The 20,352-nt window shown below is 57.9% G+C and overlaps 1 protein-coding gene across 3 annotated transcripts in view; it reads right to left on the bottom strand.

Annotated features, from left to right (window-relative positions):
- The window catches only part of MPP2 (MAGUK p55 scaffold protein 2), a 40,834-nt gene that overhangs the window by 7,162 nt on the left and 13,320 nt on the right, over window positions 1-20,352 (bottom strand). For 2 of the 3 annotated variants that reach the window (XM_073325635.1, XM_073325633.1), the window contains 5 exons: window positions 13,933-14,051; window positions 11,465-11,617; window positions 8,912-9,061; window positions 7,689-7,916; window positions 183-314 (listed from right to left, as the gene is read on the bottom strand). In XM_073325635.1, coding sequence (XP_073181736.1) covers window positions 183-314; window positions 7,689-7,916; window positions 8,912-9,061; window positions 11,465-11,617; window positions 13,933-14,051 — 782 coding nt within the window. The remainder of the gene's footprint in view (window positions 1-182; window positions 315-7,688; window positions 7,917-8,911; window positions 9,062-11,464; window positions 11,618-13,932; window positions 14,052-20,352) is intronic. The other variant, XM_073325634.1, reaches the window with a different exon arrangement.

The following is a 20,352-nucleotide window of genomic DNA, read 5'->3' as shown; positions in this document are numbered from 1 at the left end:
TGACCATGGGGTCCCCTCGCCAGCCCCTCCGTGCCTTGGGGATGGGGGTGTTCCATGTGGCATGACCCTCCCCACCTGAGTAACCCATCCCCCCCATCCAAGCCATCCCAGGGTGCAAGGCAGTACCCAGGCCTGGGTACTGCCAAGCGGTGGGGGATTCGGGGCCACCCAGCTGTCCTCACCTGCCACCAGTTGGGGTCGTCCTGGTTGACAATCTGCAGCAGGTCCCCGGCAGTGAATTTTAACCCTGCCTCCTTGCAGGGGATCAGGTTATCACTGGCCGGATCGTAGTCAAAGTGGGACTTCACAAACACCTATGGGGAGAGCGCAGGGTCAGCCCCAGGCAGGGAGAGCAGAGGGGCCCTTGCCGTCCTGGGGCTCCCGGTTCCTGAACTGAGAGCCGAGCTCTTTGGAAAATCCAGGCCCCGCTGGGCAGTGCCGAGCGCCTGGAAATCCAGCCCGGAGAATTCCCATTTCCCCAGTCCCTGGCACGGGCTGGAGCCGGGAGACAACCGACCCTGCTCGTGAGCTCCATCGTCAAGAGCCAGGGAAAGCGTGTAAAGCGCTGCCATCCCACAGACCAGCTGGTCTCAACAGGTGGGTCAGCGCCCCATTTTAATGGGGTCACCAGGGCTGTCATTCAACTTGCTGGGGCCCGGGGCTGAAGCCAAAATCCAAGCCCCACCGCCCAGGGCTGAAGTCCTCAAGCTTCAGCACCCCGCCCAAGGCGGGGTGGGGGGGGAGTCTCAGGCTTCAGTCCCCCTTCCTGGGGGCTTGTAGTGATTTTTGTTGCCAGAAGGGGGTCGCGGTGCAGTGAAGTTTGAGAACCCCTGACCTAGACCAAAGAACAGAGCTGGGAGTGGTCCGAATGCAAGACAGACTGACAGACCGGATAAAACAGCCTCCGGCTCTCACTCAAGGAAGGGGTCACAGTTATGCCTGGTGAACAAGAGGAGCCGAGGGCCAGAAATCAATGAACCAAAATCAGGGTGTCGGATAATAGGCCTAATTGGTGGACCCAATAACGATGGGGGTGAGATATTCCACCCACCGCTCCCTTTTGGAGTATGTAAGAAAGAATTTTGGAGACAAATTGATTCCCGTCTCTTTCTCCTCTCTCCGGTGCCTTCTGTCTCATTAGAGATTGGCTTAGCGGGCCAAGACTGCTGAGATCAGAAAGAGGCCATTAACAGCAATGCCCGAAACAGCCCCACGTGGCTACAAGTGTCCCAGGCCTCGGAGCGCCTGACCAGACCACGTGCCCGGCCTGTTTTTCCTCCAGTCACGAGGTTGCAAGTGAAGTCGACACCATAGAGAGAAGCTGCGTTTTCCAGCTTTGCTGTGCTTTCCTCTCTCCTTTTGTGTTTGTCTTGGCTTGTCTTCTGAGAAAGGGGAGCGGATTTTAACCAGCCCATCCCCACCAACTTCTCCTGTTGGCCCCGGACGGGAGGGTAATCACCCTCTTGAATACCATCCCGGAGACTGTCAGACCCGGGGCCTTGTCCTTAGGAAACTCTCCCCAGCTCAAGGGAACGCTGGAGGCTGTTAAAGCGAAAGCCTGCCTTCAAACCTGACTCTTCAAATGCGTCTTTTCTGTCCCTTTAATAAAGAGTGCCTAGGGTTTCCAGTGGGGGTTTGCCCTGGGACTGGCCGGCTGACGTCTCTGGACACCAAACCCTGACCCGAGTCTGACGCTGGTTAATGCTGGGCAGTGACTGGGTTACAATAACGCCTTTGGCCCACAGAGTCCAACTAGATGACTCGGACAGACCTCCAGCTAAAGCCTCCGTCAACTCCCCATGTGCAGGCCATGGGGTGCTTGCAGGGGGGGCACAGCCAGGCCCCTCCATCGCTCCCCAGACTCTCGGCTATTGATGACAAAGAGTCTCAGGCTCGCTGTTATGGCTGCAAAGAAAACCTTGGAAGGGCGAGAGCCGAGCGTAACTGACCCCTGAGCTTGCCCCGCCAGGAGCAGCGGTAGAGGGGGGGCCGGGGAAGCACCGCTGGGATCTGGGGTGGAGGTGGGACCCCCACAGGGAGCAGATGTGGAGAGGGGCCAGGAGAGCCCCATCAGGAGTAGGGGTAGAGGGGTGGGCATGGGTGAGCCCCGCCTGGAGCAGGGGTGGAGGGGGACTCTGCCCTGCTCCCCACTGTGAGGTAACAAGCCAAGACAAGCTCCAAATAGCAAATGGAGACACAGGGACTGGAGATCAGCTCATCTCCTGCTTGCCCCCTCGCTGCCAGGCTCCTTTCAGCGCCCGGGCCCCGCGGCGCATGGCGCCGAGAGAGCAGATGCCAGGGCCGGCTGACAGGCTCTGCTTTGTCCTCAGCTGGGGGAGAAATGTGTCCGGAGAGTTAAAGGCAGGTGACATGCTCCTGTCTGCATCGAGCAGCTCTGCCCCCATGCCCGCCACCCCGGTTCAGTTCCTGCCTGGCATCGGCTGGCAGGGGCCAGGCGATCAGGCTGAAGCGGGGTGCGGCAGGCAGTGCTGGAACAATGTCTTGGATACAGGCTAGAAGGGAAGATGAGCTGCCTGGAGGAGCAGGCCATGATCCCCCTAAATTTCCCTCCCACCCCTGCCACCATGCCTGCCCCCTTTAAATTCATCCCCCCACACACAGTGCCTGCCCCAGCCAACCCCAAATTCAACCCCCTGCCATGCCTGCTCTGCCCACCCCTTAAATGTATTGCCCCCCCATGCCTTCCTCAGCAACCCCTTAAATTCCTCTCCCGCTGTGCCAATAACTGCTGGGCTCTCTTCCCAGCCCTGCCATCGACTCCTGGTGTGACTCTGAGCAAGTCTCTCAGACACACATGCACGTGCCTCAGTTTCCCCACCTGGATAGCACTTCCTGCGGCCACCACCCAGGGGAGGCCATGCAGCCTCTGTAATGGGAGCGGGGGGTGCTCAGCGCCTCTGAAACCCTTTCATTGGGCCCAGCCCTGCCCCGACATACGCCACACGGTTCCTGGGGCAGCCCCGGGCCGGATGCAGAGCCGGGGTCACGGAGCAGAGCTGGCTGCAGTTCCTGACACAGGGGCGGGAGTTGGCCCAGTGCAAAGCCCACAGGGCATGAATCAGGGCCGAGCAGGGCCCCACTTTCCCCACCCAGCCCACAGGCTCTCTCAGGGAACATCTACCCTGCAGCCGGAGTGTCATAGATTCATAGATATTTAGGTCAGAAGGGACCATGATGATCATCTAGTCTGACCTCCTGCACAACGCAGGCCACAGAATTTCACCCACCACTCCTGCAAAAAACCTCACACCTATATCTGTGCTATTGAAGTCCTCAAATTGTAGTTTAAAGACTTCAAGGAGCAGAGAATCCTCCAGCAAGTGACCCATGCCCCATGCTACAGAGGAAGGCGAAAAACCTCCAGGGCCTCTTCCAATCTGCCCTGGAGGAAAATTCCTTCCCAACCCCAAATATGGCGATCAGCTAAACCCTGAGCATATGGGCAAGATTCACCAGCCAGATACTACAGAAAATTCTTTCCTGGGTAACTCGGATCCCACCCCATCTAATATCCCATCACAGGCCATTGGGCCTATTTACCATGAATATTTAATTACCAGAACCATGTTATCCCATCATACCATCTCCTCCATAAACTTATCGAGTTTAATCTTAAAGCCAGACAGATCTTTTGCCCCCACTGCTCCCCTTGGAAGGCTATTCCAAAACTTCACTCCTCTGATGGTTAGAAACCTTCGTCTAATTTCTAGTCTAAATTTCCTGGTGGCCAGTTTATATCCATTTGTTCTTGTGTCCACATTGGTACTGAGCTTAAATAATTCCTCTCCCTCTCCGGTATTTATCCCTCTGATATATTTATAGAGAGCAATCATATCTCCCCTCAACCTTCTTTTAGTTAGGCTAAAAAAGCCAAGCTCCTTGAGTCTCCTTTCATAAGACAAGTTTTCCATTCCTCAGATCATCCTAGAAGCCCTGTCATTTCCAGCTCGGGCAGACATCCCCATGCTGGCATTGAGCGAGTAGTCTGGGTCTGGGTTGAGAACCACGGGTCTAGGTGGCCCAAGGCTCCACTCACATGCCCCTGAGAGCTTGTCTTTTTTTTTTACTTCTGTGACCACATTTGTGAAAGCCAGACTTGCCACTCTCCAGATAGAAAAGGAGTACTTGTGGCACCTTAGAGACTAACCAATTTATTTGAGCATGAGCTTTCGTGAGCTACAGCTCACTTCATCAGATGTTTACCGTGGAAACTGCAGCAGACTTTATATACACACAGAAATGTATATAAATGTATATAAAGTCTGCTGCAGTTTCCACGGTAAACATCTGATGAAGTGAGCTGTAGCTCACGAAAGCTCATGCTCAAATAAATTGGTTAGTCTCTAAGGTGCCACAAGTACTCCTTTTCTTTTTGCGAATACAGACTAACACGGCTGTTCCTCTGAAACCTGTCACTCTCCAGATGTTTCACCTCGGCAACCAGCGTCCATTCTGTACCGGAGGGAAGGGACAGAACCTGTGCAGGCTGGATCTAAGAAGCAGGGAAAGTCCGCACTTGTCTTCCCAGACCCGTTAACTACCTGGAGTTAACGGGGAACCAGATACGGAAGCGGTCTCGACAAGCCCTGGGCAAGATACACAGCCTCGGCCACCTAGGCTGGTGAGAGGATGGGCAAGCACACGGTAAATCACAACTTGCCCAGGCTACGCTAGGATGTTAAAGCGTGTTTGCTAAGGGCTTTGCTGGAAAGGGCAGGCTGGTACAGCTACCCCGGGAAACCCTCTAGCACTCCCTCGGCAGAGCCTGTTCACGTCCGGCTGCCTTTGCCGGTGCAGGGCGTCCTCGCAGAGCCACGCTGCATGGGGGAAAGCCGCATGGCACTGTGGGTGGGGGTCCCAGTGTCCCCGGCGCCACTACCTGGTGCACGGCCTTGTGGGAAATTTTTGCAGCGGCTTGTGGGGTACCATCCCCGCTCTCAGTGAACTGTGGGAGTTCGGGGTCAAGTTCCCACAGCTCCCGCCTATAATTGCCTCTTTTGGGGGGCCGCATTTAGCCTCACATACGCACACCCCTGCTCTGTCCCTCCTTCCCCTGTCGGGGAGCTCGCACCACGGCCTTTGCTGCCATCTGCCCACAGTCACTGCCTTCCGTGGGGTGTGATCCCAACACCAGCCAACCCCCCGGGTCCTGTGGCTCTCACGGGCACAGGCCCGGGCAGCCCTTGTGCAGAGCCCACCGCCCACCCTGGCAGGAGCATGGCCAGGAAGGGAGGGGTGATCAGAGCTGCTGGGACAAGGAAATTCTCCTGGGGGGGAGAGCTGGGGGATTAGAGAGGTAAACACACATACACACCCCTCCCACGAATGGGATTATCTGCCACCAAATCCAGCACAGACAGACAGACAGACAGCAACAACCCGGCAGGGAAACACACGGGCGCTTTCATATATACTCCACAGCTTCACACACAACCACATACAGGCCTGCATATTACACTCACACACACACCCTCATATATACCACACAGCTGCACACACAGGTCTTCGTATAACACACACACACACACACACACACACGGCCCACATTTATACCACACAGCTGCACACATGGCCCCCTATATATACACAGATACACACACACACACCTGCATATGTACTGCACAACTACACACATGCACACGCACAGGCCCACATCTATGCTACACAACTACACACACAGGCCTACCTATATACACCACACACACACACACACAAGCCTGCATATGTATCGTCATCTCCCTGTTACACATGGTGAAACTGAGGCACAGAGTGGGGGTGGGGCTGTCCCAGGGTCACATAGCCAGCGTGTACCTAGACTTGGGAGCCAACAGGCAAACACACGTTCCAGGGGGAGCACACCGCAAAGACACTAGCAATCACACCCCTACACACCTATCCACCCCACCTCCCGGAGGCAGACACAAGCCCACGGCGCCCGAGAGGTCTGGGACTGAGGGAGCAGGTGATGGGAAGTCTTGACTCAAACTGGCCAGAACAATGAGCACTGAGCTGCCGCTGGGGTGTCACCGAGCACCCCCATTCCCAAAAGAGAGCCCAGACCGCAGCCCACACCCCAAGGAGAATCCAGTCAGCTGTCGGCCCCTCCCCTGGGTTTATCCAGAGGCCCCTGCAGCTGGGGAAGGCAAGAGAGGCCGACGCCCGGGGCACATTTGGTCCAGCTCTATTACGCCGCTGAGCACATTGAGCTGACAGCTGCTTATTAAATTCTTCCAGCTCCCTGCCCAAGGCATCCGCGCACAAATTCCCTGCTGGCCTTCTCGCGGAACGCTCCCCGGCTGGGGGCAGACCGGGGTGGGGAGAGGAGCAGAGAAGGGCAGGCACATGGAGATTTATAATGAGGTACAGCAACATATGTTTCTCAGGCACCCGAGGAGGGGTTATAAACAGGGGGTGCATATGCCCCATGTACCCAGGCATGGTGTAAAGAAGGGGTGCAGTGCATAAACCCCTGTGACAGCCTGCACCCCATGTTCACAGGACTATGATAAATGTTGTACAAAGAATCATAGAATATCAGGGTTGGAAAGGACCTCAGGAGGTCATCTAGCCCAACCTCCTGCTCAAAGCAGGACCAATCCCCAATTTTTGCCCTGGTCCCTAAATGGCCCCCTCAAGAATTGAACTCACAACCCTGGGTTAAGCGGCCAATGCTCAAACCACTGAGCTATCCCTCCCCCAAAGTATACCTTCTGAGGTATCATTTGAAAACTCATAATCTGCTGAACATTATTGTGCCGGTAAAAGGTGTGTATCAATATTGAAGGGAAAGTTATAAGATTCCACTGTATAACGTTACTCTGACATGCTCCAAGTTAAAGAAAAGCAGGCCCAGACCAGTTTTTCAGAGACAAAGCCACATTGGCCCCCACTATTACCTACTCAAGCAGCTATTCTCCAGCAGGGGGCGGGAGAGGGAAACAAGAAATTCACATTCAATCATCGGGACGGTTTAAACGTCACGTCCACAGCAGACTGCGCGTCACCGTGACTCAGCCAGGACGTTTCTAGCCCATGAAATTGAATTACAGAAAAGGGAGGAAAACACCTGACTTCACTCCCCTTCTTACCGTCTCTCTGCTGGCACCACCTCTGCTGTAAGCTTGGGGTGAGAAAAACCCCTTTTGCTTTTCAGCTCCTTTCACTTGCTAAGCTTGGACATGAGCTGGCGTTGTTCTCTCTTTATTTTCCTTTGTAACCCCTTCTGACTCTTATGCCTCATGACTTGCAATCACTTAAAATCACCTTTCTATAGTTAATCAATTCGTTTTACTGTTCAATCTAAACCAGCGTCTTTGGGGGACGATACCAAGATGCGCGCATATCATTTTCCTCTGACGAAATGACGGACTTTCGGGGAGCTTGTGCTGCAGAGAGAGCGGGCCGGGCAGTAGAGACCGGGCACGTTTCTCGGGGAAAGTCTGGGGTTGGCAATGTCCTGGTGTTCTCCCGCGGTGTAATTCATGAGTGGCTGGCTAGTAGCACTCTGCAGGGTTTCGCTGGGAGCATGTCACACGCTGGAGGCTGTGTGTTCACGGGCCAGGAGCGGCTGCTCACCAGCAAAGCAGCGTAAAAGGCATCTCAGTTCGGCAGTCCGGATCGCACCCTGGGGACCGTCACACCCCCACGTACCCGAGCGGGGGCCCTACCTGCCGGGGCGGGGGAGGCTCCTGGTAACTGGGTAGGATCTTGAGGACCACGCTGCCGGTGGCGTTCTTCAGCATCTCCTGCAGCACCTTGGGGTCGTTGCCCACCTCCTTGCCGTTCACCTCCTTGATGACGTCGCCCACGTGCAGCAGGCCCTGCTGGTCGATCATGCCGCCGTGCAGGATGCGGGCGACCACCAGCTCGCCCCGCTCCACCCGGAAGGTCACGCCCTGCGGGTGGAGGGGGGCATGCACCTCAGCGCCCGGCCCTGCCATAGCCAGGCCCCCGGGGACTCATGGGGAGCCCTGGAGCCGCAGCTGGGCCCATTGCTGCACCCCATCGCCTCCCCGCAACACCCAGCCCAGCCCCCCAGCCAGATGGGAGGGTGTGAAAGAGGGCGAGGGGAAGAGGGGAGTGAGGAGGAGGAGAAAAGAGAAGAAGGGAGAGGGAGGGAAAGAGAGGGGTGAGCTAGATGGGGAGAGAGGGGGACAGGGGTTGATGAGCTGAGGATAAGCGCAGCCATTTGTTACCCCATAGCCAGACAAAGCTGGGGGCAGAAGGGGGCTGGCCCCCCAGGCCCTGGGGTAGGCAAGGACTGTGTGTGATGGTGGAGCCTGTGGGAAGTGCCCCTCCAACCCCTCCAACCCCACACACCCCAATCCTCACACCTCCTCCCCTCAGACTCAGCCCCCCCCAAATCCCTCCCCCCATACACACCCCCATCCTCGCACACTTCCTCCCCCACACTCCCATCTCTACCCCCCCGTTTCCCCTACATAGACACACCCCCCCACACACACACACACACAGACATCCCCTCAGCCTCCTCCCACACATGCACCCCCCCACACACACACACACACATTCCCTTTCCCCTCCCTGCAGCGATGCTGAACTCCGGCGCCTCGCCAAGCGTGGGACAGACCGATTAATAGAGCGGCACTGATGCCCTGCCAGGGTGGGAGGAGGGAGGCCTGGATGGCAGCCGGCGCTGTGGGGGAAGAGGCTGCGGCAGGACCCCGGAGGGGCCTCCCCAGCCTTCTGTGCAGACACAGAGCTGGGGGGAAGGGGGCCAGGCCCACACTGGGCAGCCCATGTTACTAGAGAGCTGGTAATGCTCAGGACCATCCTTCCCGTGGGACGTGCACGCCCCTGCCAGGCTCCCCGTGGGCACCCGGCTGGCTGACAGGAGCCCCCACCCCAGCCACCCCGTCCCCAGGCTCACCAGGTGCTCGGCGGCCGTCTTGCGGATCCCCACCATGCGCACGGCATCCGGCGGCACCGGCTGGTTGTTGAACATGGGGTCCAGGAGGGGGCTGGGCGGGGGTGTCTCGTAGCTCTTGGAGGCCACCGAGTCGTGGGTTTCCAGGAGAGACTGAGAGCCCCAGCACGAGGGGAGGAAAGGGAGGGATGTTAGCAGGGGAGAAGAGGCTTTGTCCACCGCACGCAGAGCGCAGACAGGAAACAGACTGGATCTCCCCCAGATCCTGGCCCACGTGGCACAAACCAGCTCCCAGCCCTCATGGCACAGACCTGATCCCAGCCGGATCCAAGCCCGCATGGCACAGACCAGCTCCCAGCCCTCATGGCACAGACCTGATCCCAGACGGATCCAAGCCCGCATGGCACAGACCCGATCCCAGCCGGATGCAAGCCCGCATGGCACAGACCAGATCCCAGCCCGCATGGCACAGACCCAGTCCCAGCCGGATCCCAGCCCACATGGCACAGACCAGATCCCAGCCAATGCAACACAGCCTAGATCATGACCAGATCCCAGGCCACATGGCACAGGCCGGATCCCAGCCAGATCTCAGCCAAACTCTAGCTGATGAGGCCCGAACCAGATCCCTGTCAGATCCCACCCTCCACCCTGGGCTGCTTTGCTCACACTGTCTGTGCTGGTAGCTCCCCACCCTCTCTGTGTACCCGGCTGCGGCCGAGCGTCTCAATCCCAGACCGGGAGCTTCCAGGGGCAGGGGCGGGGGCTGGATCTGGGGAGCTATTTGCCCAATCGGCCCCTGATCCCAGGAGCTGGTCCCATTGTGCTACCACCTTCCAGAGGATAAAGCATTGAGAGCAACATTGTCTGGATTATGGCATGACCCAGATCCCAGCTAGAGCCCTCCCCACCCCACCCCACCCCGCACACAGCCAGAGGAGCATGACCCTGGCCAGCCTCCCTGCCCCCAGATTCCAGCCGGACCCCCTGCCACACAAACGCAACCAGAGGGGCATGACCCTGGCCAGCCATCCTGTCCCCCAGATCCCAGCCGGACCCCCTGCCACACAAACGCAGCCAGAGGGGCGTGACCCTGGCCAACCTGCTGTGACGAAGTGGGACTGTTCTTAATGTTTCCTCTGAATAGTGTGGGGGTGCCTCAGTTTCCCCATGCAGTTCTTAAGTATCTAGGTGGTGGGGTAAGGGTGTATGATCATTGCAGAGCCCTAGAGGGCTGACTTCACTGTGTGCAGCGTGTGTGGAGGGGTCTGGACACAGAGAATGGCCGACACCCTGTTTCCTGGCAACTGATGGCCTGCGCCCTTCCCCCCTGCAAGGTGAGAGCTAAAGGGCTGGAGAACAAAGGAATCAGGTGACCTCCTGGCCCGGGAAAGGGACAAAGCCCAGAGGAAGAGGGGCTGGAGGGGGAGGCAGTTTGGAGCTGGCTGGGGACAAGGAGTGAAGTGCAGACGTGGTTGTCTGGCTCACTGCCCCCCAAAATGGACCCAGCTGAGGGGTCCTGTTCTCTGCACCTACAAGCTCTGTTTTAGACCATGTTCCTGTCATCTAATAAACCTCTGTTTTACTGGCTGGCTGAGAGTCACGTCTGACTGCGAAGTTGGGGGGCAGGATCCTCTGGCTTCCCCAGGAGCCCCACCTGAGTGGACTCGCTGGGGGAAGCGCACGGAGGGGCAGAGGATGCTGAATGCTCCGAGGTCAGACCCAGGAAGGTGGAAGTTGTGTGAGCTGTGTGTCCTGAAGACAGGCTGCTCCCAGAAAGGAGACTTCCCCAGAGTCCTGACTGGCTTCATGGGGAGCAGTTCCAGAGCATCGCCCGGGGACTCCGTGACACCTGCCCATCCCCCAGATCTCAGCTGGACCCCCTGCCACACACACACAGCCAGAGGAGTGTAACCCTGGCTATACCCCCTGCCCCCCAGATCCCAGCCAGACCCCTGCCCCACACACGCAGCCAGAGGGGCATAACCCTGGCCAGCCTGCCTGTCCCCGAGATCCCAGCTGGACCCCCTGCCCCACACACACAGCCAGAGGGGCATGCTCAGCCCTGCCCCCCAGATCCCAGCTGGACCCCCTGCCACACACACGCAGCCAGAGGAGCGTAACCCTGGCCAGCCTCCCTGCCGCCCAGATCCCAGCCAGCCCCCTGCCCCACACACGCAGCCAGAGGGGCATAACCCTGGCCAGCCTGCCTGTCCCCCAGATCCCAGCTGGACCCCCTGCCCCACACACGCAGCCAGAGGGGCATGCTCAGCCCTGCCCCCCAGATCCCAGCCAGCCCCCCTGCCCCACACACGCAGCCAGAAGGGCATAACCCTGGCCAGCCTGCCTGTCCCCCAGATCCCAGCTGGACCCCCTGCCCCACACACCCAGCCAGAGGGGCATGCTCAGCCCTGCCCCCCAGACCCCAGCCGGACCCCCTGCCCCCCACACACAGCCAGAGGGCCATGCTCAGCCCTGCCCCCCAGACCCCAGCCGGACCCCCTGCCCCCCACACACAGCCAGAGGGCCATGCTCAGCCCTGCCCCCCGGCGGCACCTGGAAGTGGGGCTCCTGCAGGATGCATGCCAGCTCGGCGGCCGTGCTGTTGCTCCCAGCGACGTGGGCGATGTCCTGCAGGATCTCCTGCACCAGCTCCACGTTATTGTCCCTCACGGCCTCCAGCTTGGTCTCCTCCAGGCGCTCGTGGGCCTGCGGAGGGGGATGAGAGAGCCCAGACAAACCCCGTTAGCCCCCGTCCGCCTGCAGCCCCTGGCCAGCGAGAGCAAGGCGCCGGGCCCTGCGCGGAAAGGAAGAAACGGGGGGGGGCTTGTGATGCCGCACCTGGCCCCCTGCCACCCCCAGCCCTGTGACACAGACGCCCGATCACATGGTGCTTAATACCCCAGCATCTGCTCCTAGGCAACAACAGGATGGCAGGGGGCAAGGGGCCCGTCGGCGAGGCCAGCCCCACCCAGCCCAGCATCTCTGGGGCTAAAACGGGGAGGGGCGGGCGGTGGAATCCGCTGAGACTCGGCCACGCCAGCTGTCACAGCCGCTGATCGGGCCTCCGGGCATCTTGCACCCCTCCCCCCCCGTATTCCCTGCTTGCCCTATAGTGCTGGTATGCACACGCATGCACACGCACACGCACACACACACGCGCGTGCACACGCACACGCGCACACACACATGCGCGCACACACACGCACACGCACGCACACACAGACACACACGCGCGCGCGCACACACACACAGACACACACGCGCGCGCGCACAGACACACACGCACACGCACACACACGCACACGCACACACGCGCGCGCGCACACACACACAGACACACACGCACGCACACGCACACACACAGACACACAGACACACGCGCGCGCGCACACACACACAGACACACGCGCGCACACACACAGACACACGCGCGCACACGCACGCACAGTGCTGGTATGCGCACAGACACACACACAGACACACACACTCATACAGACACACGCACAGACACACACACGCACACACAGTGCTGGTATGCGCACACACACACGGTAGCACACACACACACACACACACACAGCATCCAGGCAGCATCCACGGTAGCATCCACACACACGGTAGCATACACACACACACACACACACAGCGCTGGTATGCGCGCGCACACACACACACACACACGCACACGCACGCACACACACACAGAGCGCTGGTATGCCCACACACACACGGTAGCACACACACACACACACACACACACACAGCATCCAGGCAGGCAGACACACGTCTTCCAGCCACTAGCCCTCCGGGAGAGGCGGGGGGTCGGCCTGGCAGAGTAGTGAGGAGAGAAGAACTGGGGAGCAGAAATCTCCCTCTCCTGAGCGCCTCCAGCCCCGTGGGTCTGTGCCTCCGGCACTTCACCGCCAGCCCCCCCCCACGCTCGTCACCCGGCCCCCCGAGGGACTCCGACAGCCAAGCCCGGGAGCAGCCCAGCAAGCTAGCCCATCTCCAGCCTGCTTGAATTGGTGCCTCTCCTCTCCCCCTCTGTCGGTGCCAGTGACGGGGGCTGGCAGGGTGGGAGGTCACTGCCTGGGCACCCAGAGGAGCAAGGCACAGAAGGGTACTAAAAATAACATTGTCACACACAGACTCACACCCACACACTGGAGCCAGCACACGGGTGCGTGAACAAACACACAGGCTGGAGCCAGCAGACAGACAGGCGCGAGTGCATCGCCACCCACCAGTGTAACCAGCATGCTCCAAAGTGTGACCAATCTGCACACACAAGCTCATTGGAGCACACGCAGACAACCTGGGAAGCACAACCTGTGTCCCGCACATTCATACAACCCCACTATACAGTCAGACCCTTCGGAAAAGCACCCAAAACGATCAGCCAGTGACATTCAAAACCACACGCACGCACAAGCATCCACAGACCCGTGTCACCTACAAACTCCACACGCGCATATACCCACAACCCCCTCCCAAACAGCTTCATCCACACACACACACACACACACCCCTACTCCCAGAATCTCACACCCACCTCCTCCCCGTTACACACGCGTCACCCCCACTCGATCAACTCAACCGCTGACACGCCACACGCTCGCACAGGCGTTGCACACCCATCCACGCGCATGACCCCCCGCTCCAGACCTGTGCACTTTGCAGCTGGATGCGATTGGCCAAGGGGGGCCTGGGGGAGGCCAGCTGCAGTCCAAGGTCACAGGAGGTGGTGACCCTCTATACCAGTGCAGGGGGCTAAAGCTGGGGCCAGGCCAGACATCAGTGGCTCCCAGCCACACCCAGAAGAGCCTGGCCTGGTAGCAGCTACCCCAGCCCGCCCATGGAAATGGAAACACAAGGGAGAGCCAGGGACGACTGTGCAACAGAACCGCCGCACAAAGGCACCTGCGGCAGGAAGACCGGGACAGGGGAAGTTGCACTTGATCGGGAAAAGCAGATTCAAACACAGCTGCTGCCCCTTCCCCAGCCACCCCATGCGACTGTACCTTAGCCAAGGATCTTACTATTGGACTCTCCATGATGCCTCGGAGGAAGATGAGATCCAGGTCAGCCGCCCCGGTGGAGTTGGGTAGGTCGCTCAGGTTGTCCAGCACCTGCTGCATGGCTGGGGGAAGAAATAGGGGTGCAGAAGAAGAGGGCAGGGTGAAAGCGAGGGAATCCCAGTGCAAGGAAGCGGGGCAGAGACGGAGGGAGGAGGAGAAGAAAAAGAAAGAGCCACACAGGGCGGACGTCAAGGCCCCACACTGCCTCTGCTGGGGCACAGGGTTGACCCAGACCCTACCAGCAGGATTCAACCACCCACAGCCTGGCACACTCCGTCCCAAGCTGCGACCACCTTGAGAGAAGAATCAGCCACATAGCTGCCCAGAATGAGCTGCTCGGGGCGCTGGCAAACAGACAGGGGATGGGGTGGTCTCAGTGACAACCCCCCACCCCACCCCACCCCCGGGTCCCTGTCCTTCTGAGACACCCTCGGGCCAAAGAGGAATGTGTAGTTTCAGGCCAGAAAGGACCATTAACTCATCTCGTCTGACCTCCTGTAAGGAACAAGCCATCGCCTGTCGCACAGATAGACCCCCTGAACCCAATGGCGTTAGTTCCACTTAAGCCAGCCCGCAGCAAAGTAAATTGTTGTGGACCCCAGGCCGAGAACAGGAGAGCCTAAGGGGCCACCAGAGCCTGAGCCCCTTGCAATGGCAGGGAATTGACCAGGCGAGAGACGTGCAGATGAACCGAGCCAGGGACCACCTCCCCAAGCTGAAGGCAAAAAACTCCAAGGTCCCAGCCCAATCTGCCCAAGGGGGGTAAATTCCTTCCTGGCCCCAAATCTGGCAATCAGCATGACCCCAAGATCGGTCAGAGTCAGGCCATCCTGCTTTGGGACCCCTGGGAGAAGGCCACTTCCTAACCCCTTCAAACGGGGCCAATTTGCATCTGGCAATTAGCCACTTCATCACCACGGCCCCCTGCCCTGCCCCCTCTCTGCAGGCAGATGGCTCAGCACCCAGTCAGCCACGAGACCCCCCACTCTCCCCCCGGCACCCCAACTGGTAACAGGCGCCGGCAGGGAAAGGTGCATTTTCTCCTTAAAGAAAGAAACAACCCGAGAATTTCCCAGCACCACCCAGGAGGGCGGGAGGCAGGTGTGGCTGTAGAAATGGGCAAGGGTGGAGAATCCGGATGGGGAGGACGAGCTGTGCCATCTGCAACTCAGCCAGCCTCCTGCCCTGTCCCACGTGTCCGGCTCGCTTTCGGGTTGATGAGAAGTGACCCCAATCTCGGAACAGATGTCGCCACCCCCAGGATCCTGTCCCTTTAAGGGTATGGGCATTGGATCCGGGGCTCTTAAAGGGGCAGGGGAGGAAGGAGAGTTGGTCTCAGATTGGAGCAGAAAGGAGGTGGGTCCCGGCTGCACAGTTTGGACTGGACCCCATCGTTCAGATCTGGGGGGGTTCGAGTGAGGCCCATCTCCACTGTTGGGGGAGCAAAGTGAGGGGAAAGATGGCCCAATGGTTAAGGTGCTGGCTTGGGCATGTGCTCTGACACAAACACCCTGCGTGACCTTGGGAAGGTCACCTAGGGTGTGTCTACACTGCAATTATTCACCCACCACTGGCCTGTGCCAGCCGACTCGGGCTCGCAGGGCCCGGGCTAAGGGACTGTTTGATTGCAGGGTAGGCGTTCGGGTTCAGACTGCAGCCCGAGCTCCGAGACCCTCCCAGGATCCTAGAGCCCCGGCTCCCGAACATCTCCAAGCCGCAATCAAACAGCCCCTTACCCCGGCCCCAGCGAGCCCAAGTCGGCTGGCACGAGCCAACCCCAGTGTCTAATTACCTCGTAAACATCCCCTCAGTCTCTCTGCGCCTCGGTTCTCCATCTGTAACCCGGGGATCACAGCACCGCCCTGGCTCACAGGGATGTCTCAGTGGTTTGAGCATTGGCCTGCTAAACCCAGGGTTGAGAGTTCAATCCTTGAGGGGGCCATTTAGGGATCTGGGGCACAAATTGGGGACTGATCCTGCTTTGAGCAGGGGGTTGGACTAGATGACCTCCTGAGGTCCCTTCCAACTCTGATATTCTATGATGTGATGAGGGTAAATATACTGAAGACTGGGAGGAGCTTTGATGCCAGGGTAACGTAGGAACCTGCACTGCCCCTGATAGATCAGGGCAGGACTCACCCTCGACTCCAAGCACACATCACCCACCCTCCCGTGGTGAGCTCCCTGCCCCAGGCAATAGCCCCACTGGTGAAGGTGCAGCCCCAACAATCCACCTGGAATCCACAGCAACGATCTCCTTTGTGGAGCCGGGGAGTTAAATATTAAACACATTGGAATATTTATAGCTACTTTCTGTGAAGCGGGGGGGAGAGGGGGTGGAATCTGGGACCCAGAAGGTTGTCAAAGGAAATATGGGGGCTTGGACAGAACCTAGGAGGGGTACAAGTGAGCAGGTGGGGTGAGGGGCAATCCTGGATTCGGGGGGATCTCATTAGGGGTAGGGGGTGTTCTGAGGAGAAAGCCCAGATTTGGCAGATCCCTTTATGGGGTGAGGTGGGGAATCCAGGGTTCAGCTGGATCCTCCTCAGGAGTTGGAGTGAGGGGGGTTGTTATGGGAGAAACCCTGGATTTGGGGATCCCTGAGGAGTTGGGGGGGCACTGGTAGGACCCCAGCTGGGACCAGCCGGCTCACTGGAAAATGCCTCCCAATGCACCTCGACTGCTCAGGAACAAATCGGGGGGGTGGCCCCCCAAAACACATGTGCCCAAACCACAAACAAGCCACCGAGGCAGCGAGCGACGAGCGTCTGTCCCCGAATGCCCCATCCACCGAGCTCATTAATAAGAGATTTGGCTCCAGGCCACTGAATGCAGCAGCTGCATGTGGTTGGGGGCGGGGGAGCAGCCAGGCTGGAGGCTGTTTACTGCTCCGTGCTGCCCACATTCCAGGGGGGGTGACTTCAGCGGATCAGACCCTGCTCCTGGGCTCCTGCTGTGGGGCCGGAGGGGGAGGCCGAATCAGGGAGGTAACACAAGCCGGCTCCTCTTTACAGACCCCACCGGGGCTAGGGGAATGGAGCTGTTGGCTGGGGCAAGCTGGGCCTGTGCCCAGGAGACAGGGCGTGCAGGAAAAGGAGAGAGGGCACCAGCAGCCGAACCTGCAGCCAAGGGCCATAGCGGAGATAGGGAGTGGGGATAAGGGGATGATTTGCATGGGAACGGGGCAGGACACACAGAGCGTCCCATGAATATTCCCTCTGTGGATGGTTGTATTCATCACGGCAAGGTGCCATTCCCAACCCCACTCTGGGGGCAGACAGACGGCTGTGAACAGAGGCAGCACTGGACGAGGATTCAGGAAATCTGCCTTCTATTCCCAGCTCTGGTGCTGGGCAAGCGTGGGCAAGTCACAGTCCCTTGCTGTGCCTCAGTTTCCCCTTTGTCCCTTTACACTGTAAGCTCTTTGGGGGAGGGACAAGGTGTTTGCACATCACCCAGCTGGGCCCACCCATCTCAGTCGCTATGGTAACCTGAATAAAAATAATGTTTTTGGAGACAGGGGGAGGCATAAATACATCTGTGTGCATGCCAATGGGATGGGAGAACACACGCAGTGTTAGGGACGGACAGTACAGATCTGTGAGTCAGAACATGTGCGAACCCACAGGCATGCACCAAGTGCCTTGGAGCAGGTAGTGACTTTGTTCTGGGTTTGTACAGCCCCTTGCACAATGGGGTGCTGGTGCATGACTGGGGTCTCCAGGTGCCAACGGGGGCATGTGAGTGCACGCTCGTCACTGGACGTGCAAACGTGGTCGAGTCTGGGCAGGGATGTGCCAAACAAGTGCCCGGGTATCTGCGGGCAAGTGTCTGAACCTACAGGCCGGAGTGTGAGCGTCGAGACGTGCACTAGCTCTGTCTCCACGTGTGTACGTGGGTGATAAGTGCAAGTGTGTGACCACACGTGTCCTACGGAGCCCGGGCAGAAATGTGGGCACAGGCAGGGGCAAACGGGTGCCCCTGTGCCGAACTCTCTGGAGCTGCCCTGTCACACAAGGGAAGAGCAGCGACGTTTCAATCAACACAGGCTGAGCAGCGAGACCCCCCAGCTCAGCACAAGGGAGTTTTGACAATCCTGCCATTAAAGGGTTAACTAGGCCCATGAACCCAGAGGCAGTTCCGAAACGAGCAGCACCTCTAATCGGCAGCAGTTGCCCGCCGACTAAGGGGTCACATCCTCCCAGCAGTCCGTCCCCACTGCATCTCTGGCCTGGGGCCCACAGTCCTCCAGGGCCCTGTCTACACGACAAAACGCAGCTGACCGAATTTACGCCCACGGGCCGGCATCGCAGTAATGACACGGCTCGTGCGTATCCACACGGTGCTCCTCATGCCGGCCACGCGCCTCCTCACCAGGAGAGCTGGCTTCGATTGTACTGTCCACGTGGGGCAGTGTGGGGCGGGCTCCTGAAAGCCAGGAACAGTCCCGCCGTAAGCAACCCAGCGTCTACCCTGTGCAGCAGCAGTCCCAAAAGCCAGCGCAATTGGGAAAGGGATAGATACTGAAAGGGAAAATATCTCCGTTGACACTGCAGTGACCTGCACTCTACACCACTCGGAGAGGTGGAGTTATTAAGTCGGCGTAGCGAGGCAGTTACGTCCACAGGCGTGAAATTTAAGTGTTGACATTTTCCACAGGACCTGCCTTGGGTCGATCTAATTCCATAGTGTAGACCAGCTGTTCTCAACTGGGGGGTCCAGGGCCCCTGCGGGGCCGCGACCAGGTTTCAGGGTGGCTGCCAAAATAAGCCAGAGAGCAGGGCTGGCGTTAGACTCACTGGGGCCCAGGGCAGAATGCCAAAGCCCGAGCAATTGCCCTGCTTGCTACCCCTGAATGCTGTGGAATTTTTTAGCATGTGGGGTCAGGGGAGGGCCTCAGAAAGGAAACGGTTGAGAACCCCTGGTGTAGACCAGCCCAAGGGCTCTCACCAAAGGCTCTTAAGCAAAGGACGCAGTCCTGGGGTAAGGGGGAAGGTCCCCTGACGGATCAGTAACTGGTCCAAAGACAGGAAACCAAGAGTAGCAATAAATGGTCAGTTTTCACCATGGAAAGGAGTAAATAGTGGCATTCCCCAAGGATCTGCACAGGGATCAGTGTTGCTCACCCCATTCATAAACAATCTGGAAAAGGGGGTGACCAGTGAGATGGCAAAATTTGCACACGACACCAAACGACTCAAGATAGCCGAGTCCAAAGCAGACTGCGAAGAGTTACAAAGAGATCTCACTGAACTGGGCGACTGGGCAACAAAATGGCAGATGAAATTCAATGGTGATAACTGCGAAGTAATGCGCACTGGGAAACGTAATCCCAACTATCCATTCAAAAGGAGGGGGTCTAAATTAGCTGTTACCACTCCAGAAAGAGCTCTTGGTGTCACCATGGATAGTTCTCTGAAAACACCTGCTCAGGGTGCAGGGGCAGTCAAAAAAAAAGCCAACACATTGTTAGGAACCATTAGGAAAGGGACAGATAATAAAAGAGAAAATGTCATAATGCCACTGTATATATCCATGGTAGACCCACACCCTGAATACTGCATGCAGTTCTGCTTGCCCTGTCTCAAAAAAGATATATTGGAATTGGGAAAAGTGCAGAGAAGGGCAATGAAAATGATTAGGGGTATGGAACAGCTTCCATATGAGGAGCAATTAAAAAGACCAGGGCTGTTTATTTTAGAATAGAGACGACTAAGGAGAGATATGATACAGATCTATAAAATCATGAATGGCAAGGAGAAAGTGAATAAGGATATGTTATTTACCCCTTCACGTACCACAAGAACTTGGGGTCACCTGATTAAATGAATACGCAGAAGGTTTAAAACAAACATAAGGAAGTATTTCTTCACACAACGCACAGTCAACCTGCAGAACTCATTGCCAGGGGATGTTGTGAAGGCCAAAAGTATAACTGTGTTAAGAAAACAATTAGATGAGTTCATGGAGGATAGATCCATCAATGACTATTAGCCAAGATGATCCAGGACACAACCCATGCTCTGGGTGTCCCTAAATCTCCCACTGCCAGGAGCTGGGATTGATAGACGGGATGGATTTCTTGAAATTGCCCTGTTCGGTTCACTCCCACTGAAGCATCTGGCTTCGGCCACAGTCAGATCCTGGATACGGGCTTGACCGTCCGACCTAGTGCGACCATTCTTATGTACTCTGCATTGCCGTCATAGGCTCCTCAACACACACAGCTCTGCCAACGTCCCTCGGTCCCAACCCACACTCCCCTGCTTGTCCGTCTTGAGCCCCACGCCCAGCTCTGCTGACGCCCCTCAGACCTGAGCCATCTATGGACCTCAGGTACCTTGATGATGATCTGCAGCACCT

This window comes from Lepidochelys kempii, chromosome 27 (genome assembly GCF_965140265.1).
Source record: "Lepidochelys kempii isolate rLepKem1 chromosome 27, rLepKem1.hap2, whole genome shotgun sequence".
In the NCBI taxonomy this organism is placed as follows: Eukaryota; Metazoa; Chordata; order Testudines; family Cheloniidae; genus Lepidochelys; species Lepidochelys kempii.
Note: the sequence above shows the minus strand (reverse complement) of the source record. Positions and strands in the feature narration are given on the sequence as shown.